The 5136-nt window shown below is 43.1% G+C and overlaps 1 protein-coding gene across 1 annotated transcript in view; it reads right to left on the reverse strand.

Moving 5' to 3' along the window:
* The window catches only part of SARC_09693 (hypothetical protein), a gene marked incomplete at both ends in the record, with an annotated part of 6255 nt that extends 1640 nt beyond the window's left edge, over window positions 1–4615 (reverse strand). The window contains 4 exons of the mRNA XM_014296289.1: window positions 493–586; window positions 1222–1717; window positions 3651–3775; window positions 4394–4615. Of these exons, the coding sequence (XP_014151764.1) occupies window positions 493–586; window positions 1222–1717; window positions 3651–3775; window positions 4394–4615 (937 nt within the window). The remainder of the gene's footprint in view (window positions 1–492; window positions 587–1221; window positions 1718–3650; window positions 3776–4393) is intronic.
* Window positions 4616–5136: the final 521 nt, after the last annotated feature.

A 5136-nucleotide genomic window follows, 5' to 3' on the forward strand; every position in this document is an offset into this window, starting at 1 on the left:
TATATATATATAAAGATTCGGCTGGCTACGGCGAAGGATGGCATGGCTTCATTTGATTGAGAATAGCTCGATAAATTCACTCTGAGAAGTGCTACGGTCAACTACAGAGGAACTTCAGTGAACATGGCACATCGACTGTATGAATTAATAGCGATAGTATCCACCAATCAAACTGCACCGATACACACATGTACACATACGTATACACATACGTGACTTCGTATACAGATTGTGTGCAGTGAATAGGGGCTAGAAAAGGGCCAATGGATGCACATCTATACACATGTGCAGTTGAATTGCTGGGGAATCGGTATAATCGGACGACATGGTTAGAAATATGAAAAAGCAACTAAACCCAAACACGCATGGTGACACATCGCATCACACGTGTGCAATATATCTCTCTCTTTGCGTGAGCCGGAACAAGAGGGTAGATGTAATGAGTCATGGCCCTACCTACACCCATCCAGATATAATGGCTCATGGGCCTACCTACACTCCTCCAGATATAATGGCTCATGGGCTTACCTACACTCCTCCAGTTGTGCAGATGGTCCTGACCAAACAGCAGCCTGTCATAGAAACCCTGCAGGTAAGTACCCGGGAACAAACCCGGTATATTGAGTGAGCTGTACGGTGATAGCTAAGTAGGCACCATACCACACGCTATACTCAATAAGCTGTGCGGCGATAGTGAGGTAGGTATACATCCATGAGACACCACACGTTATACTGGATCACTTGCACGGTGATAGCTAAGTAGGTATATTCCCACGCATTGCACACGTTAACACCGATAGTATATGTCACTCCTAACAACGAAACTTCTGAAGACGCGGCCCTTTCGCTGTGTTGTATGTCGTTCTGCACCATTACGCATACGAAAAGTGTTTGCGAAGGGTTGCACAACGTGAGCTTATCGTGTTACAGCTATATATATATATATATATATAAGGGACTATGACTGTACTAGTACTAGCGCCAAGTCTAACACTGTCTTTGTCAGTATCACACTTTCACTGCCTATGTGAATAGCATGCTAACATACAGGCACAAGATACGACATAGCCCCTATGATACATACCCCATACACCACCTGAACTACCCCTGCACGCCTACCATCCAGAAGATACACTCTCACACACTCAACATCTACATGCACTCCCAAACACTCAACATCTACATACACTCTCAAACACTCACCATCTACCTCACACCCACCTGCGCACTGCATTCGGGTGAGAGTGTACTGCCCCTCACATCGCACTCAATCGTCACCGTTGGAGCATCCCTACTCCCGTCCAGGAATTCCAGAGCACCTGTGGCATCCCATCGGTAGTGTGACTCCCAGGTAGGTACCCATGTCAGGTAGGTGAGAAGTAGGTGGACGCAAACAGCCACCACTGCGCCTACCCACTGCCACACGCCCATGCGGAATACCGCCAGGTGCCGCCCAAGCGAGCCACGCATCTGATTGGCTGCTATTTTTAGGCGCCCGAACTTCCTCTCCTCTCCGGCACCATTGTCACTGGCGCCGTGGTCGAGCAACGGGGCGTTTTCATTGGCCGGAGTTGTTCTATAATTAGAACTCGGAGCTCTGCTCACCACACTCGATGCACGACTACGCAAGGCACTAGGATCAGTGTATGGTAGCCATAGCTCTAACAGCACAGCAACCAGATAGGCAAAGGCGATACGGTTGAGGATGCCACACCACCTGCACCCCCAGGTGGGTTATGGGAGTTATAGTACAGTGTGTGTGTTATATTAGTGTGTGTGGGATATATTACTATGTATAATGTGTGTTATATAGTACAGTGCGTATGTTATATTAATGTTTGTGGGATATATTACTATGTGTGCTATATATTGTAATGTGTGTGTTATACAGAACAATGTGTATTATATTAATGTGTGTGTGATATATTATTATGTGTGTTATATATTATATTGTGTGTTTTATATTATAATGTGTCGGTTATATTGATATGTGTGTGATATACTACTATGTGTGTTATATATTATGTGTGTTATATATTATAGTGTGTGTGTTATATTGATATGTGTGTGATATACTACTATGTGTGTTATACTATGATGTGTGTTTTATACTATTGTGTGTGTTATATTACGAATCGTATATTATACTACAGAAATGTGTTATATTATAATGTGTGGTATATTGTAATGTATGTGTTCTATTGAAAAGTTTGTGTTATATTATAATGTGCCTGATATATCGTATTCTATTTTGTATATGTATCGCTTAAGTGAGGATGGTGATCCAGGCCAAACTATATAATTCAGTGAATGGCGAAGGCGTATAGCGCTGTAGGTAGTCCTAACAACCCTAAAACCCTGAACGTGCACAACACGTCGTACCAGACGCCCAGTAGCTGAGTTACCATGACAACCACATCCCTCGGTCACGTTCGAAATAAAAAACTTGAAGCGACATTCCGCAGACTTCTGCGAGGCTATGTCTGACAGAAATAACTTGTGTTGAAGGTTTATTTATTTCAAGTCCTACCAATGTATGTATAGATAATTTAAATATATAGATAGCTATATATATAAGTTTTATTTAAATAGGTATACATAAATAGCTATATATAAATAGGTATAAATATATAGTTATATATAAACAATTATATATACAAAATATCTATACAAACTTGATTAAATCTACTGGAATCGTTGGTGGTGCTATTGTTGATGCGTCTGTAAACTAACAAAAGCCCAAACAGACGTTAAATATCACACTACATTTAAACCCTAAACCCTAAACAACTGAACACAACATACACTTCACGACCAAACAAAGCATCGCAGATATACCTAACTGCGTGTATAGGCCCCCATATGCTCTACATACAAACGTAAACAGCACTTTAAAACTACAAAGCCAGCTCGCATGGATGTGTACCTTATACCTTAGGTGTGTATCTGTAGACAAACACGTATGTATGGTCACGTGACGTTTGGCATCCACACACTCACTATCTGTGTTGTTATAACCAACTGCCTATGTGTCCTTTGCCGAAGCAGGGTGTGTGAGGTGGTGCGTGCTGCATAAGCTCTTCATGTGACGTGAGAGCCTCACAACACACAGTACTATGGAACAATGCGGAAGGTTTTGATTCTCTGCAGTGTCACCCCCGCGTTAGAATAAACTCATATAAACTAAAATGACCAAATATAAACTAATATAGACTATAAACTATAAACAAATAAAAAACAATACAAACTAATTTAAATTAATATAATCTAATGTAAACTAATATAAACTATGAACTATAAACTAATATAACCTAATATAAACTATAAACTATAAACTAATAAAAACCAATATAAACACATACACCGTCACAAGCACCGACCACTGCCAACAACCACACCCTACAATACTCCCTACAGTGTATATAACACAACCACACCTGTACTAAACACTAGAGTTTGTATAACACAACCACACCTGTACTACACACTACAATACTCCCTTCAGTGTATATAACACAGCCACGCCTGTACTGCACACTACAATACTGCCTTCAGTGTATATAACACAGCCACACCTGTACTACACACTACAATACTCCCCTCAGTGTATATAACACAGCCACACCTGTACTACACACTACACGGCCCACCTGAGTGTCCGCAGATTCCATCCGTAGTAGTAGGAGTTGTCGCTGAACTCCTCACCCCCTTGCAGTATCAATCCCAGGCCAAACAGTTTAAACGCGCGATACAGCGCATGCTTGGTGCCGTCTATCTGGTGTACAGGCACAGGCGTGGGGATGGGAGATAGGGTCGCAATGTCAATACGTTTACACCAGTTATTGTAAACCGTACACACGCTCTGTATATCCACCCACATACCTCCGCTACTACATGCGTACCAGCCCTGACATGGTGTTAACGCTTTGGCGATATCTGCACTACGCGTTGAGTGCGCCACTATACTGAGTTCAGGGTTGTACCGAACAGTTGCACTCCAGTAGACATCTAACGTTTACGGATATGGCCCACAGAAAACAGCAATCGCCAACACAGTGCAACAATATGAAAGAACTACTATTCACCCGAAGTGTCTATACACAGTGCATCTGCCCAGCCTTATAGGGTTTTAGGGAGGTAGGGTTTAAAGTCTAAGGTAGGGTTTGGGATTGTAGGTTTAAGATAGCGTTTAATCGCACATGCACTAAACATTGCCACTGATAGGCATATAGCCACGCAGAATCCGCAAATCACACGGTTCAAAAAAAACTAAAACCCCTAAACCCTAAAACCCCCAACAAAACTTACCTAAACCCCTAAACCCTAAGCTTACCTACACATACCTTACATACGCACACACCACGCCACCCCCTCACGCCACCCAGACACTCACCCGCAGGGCGTAGTTCCGCCAGTAGCTGTACGTGTTGTACTTGGCCAGGGTAGGCCCATGCATCTGTGCGTCTGTGTATATGTACTGCTTCAGGCTAAACGCCATAGAACACCCCACCATAAACAGGAAGCACGGCATGACCAAGTCAGCCAGTGTGAGGCCGTTCCAGGGGGCGTGGGTGATATGGGGATAACGCTCAGCCAAGTCATCGACAAAGACCATCAACGCCACCTGCCGACAAGCACGCAGGGGAACAAGGCAGGCCCGTGAGTAGGTAGAAGGATGTGTGAGTAGGTAGAAGGGTGTGTGAGTAGGTAGAAGGATATGTGAGCAGGTAGAAGGACGTGTGAGAAGGTAGAAGGATGTGTGAGTAGGTAGAAGTATGTGTGAGTAGGTAGAAGGAAGTGTGAGTAAGGTAGACGGATGTGTGAGTAGGTAGGAGGATGTGTGAGTAGGTAGAAGGAATTGTGAGTAGGTAGAAGGATGCGTGTAGTCAGAAGGATGCGTGAGTAGGTAGAAGAAACTATGTGTAGGTAGAAGGATGTGTGTGTAGGTAGGAGGATATATGTGTTATTAATAGAAAGCGATAGCGAAATGAACCATGATAGGATACGTCCTAATGGTACAGATATATGCTATCACAAAGCATTGAATACATTCGGTCGAACTCTTGTAAGTGCACATGTACTATGGTGTGTGTTAAGAGTATCAACTACACACACACGTGAGTGCGAAATCTGGAG

The sequence above is a fragment of the Sphaeroforma arctica genome, assembly GCF_001186125.1.
Source record: "Sphaeroforma arctica JP610 unplaced genomic scaffold supercont1.1018, whole genome shotgun sequence".
Classification (NCBI taxonomy): Eukaryota; class Ichthyosporea; order Ichthyophonida; genus Sphaeroforma; species Sphaeroforma arctica.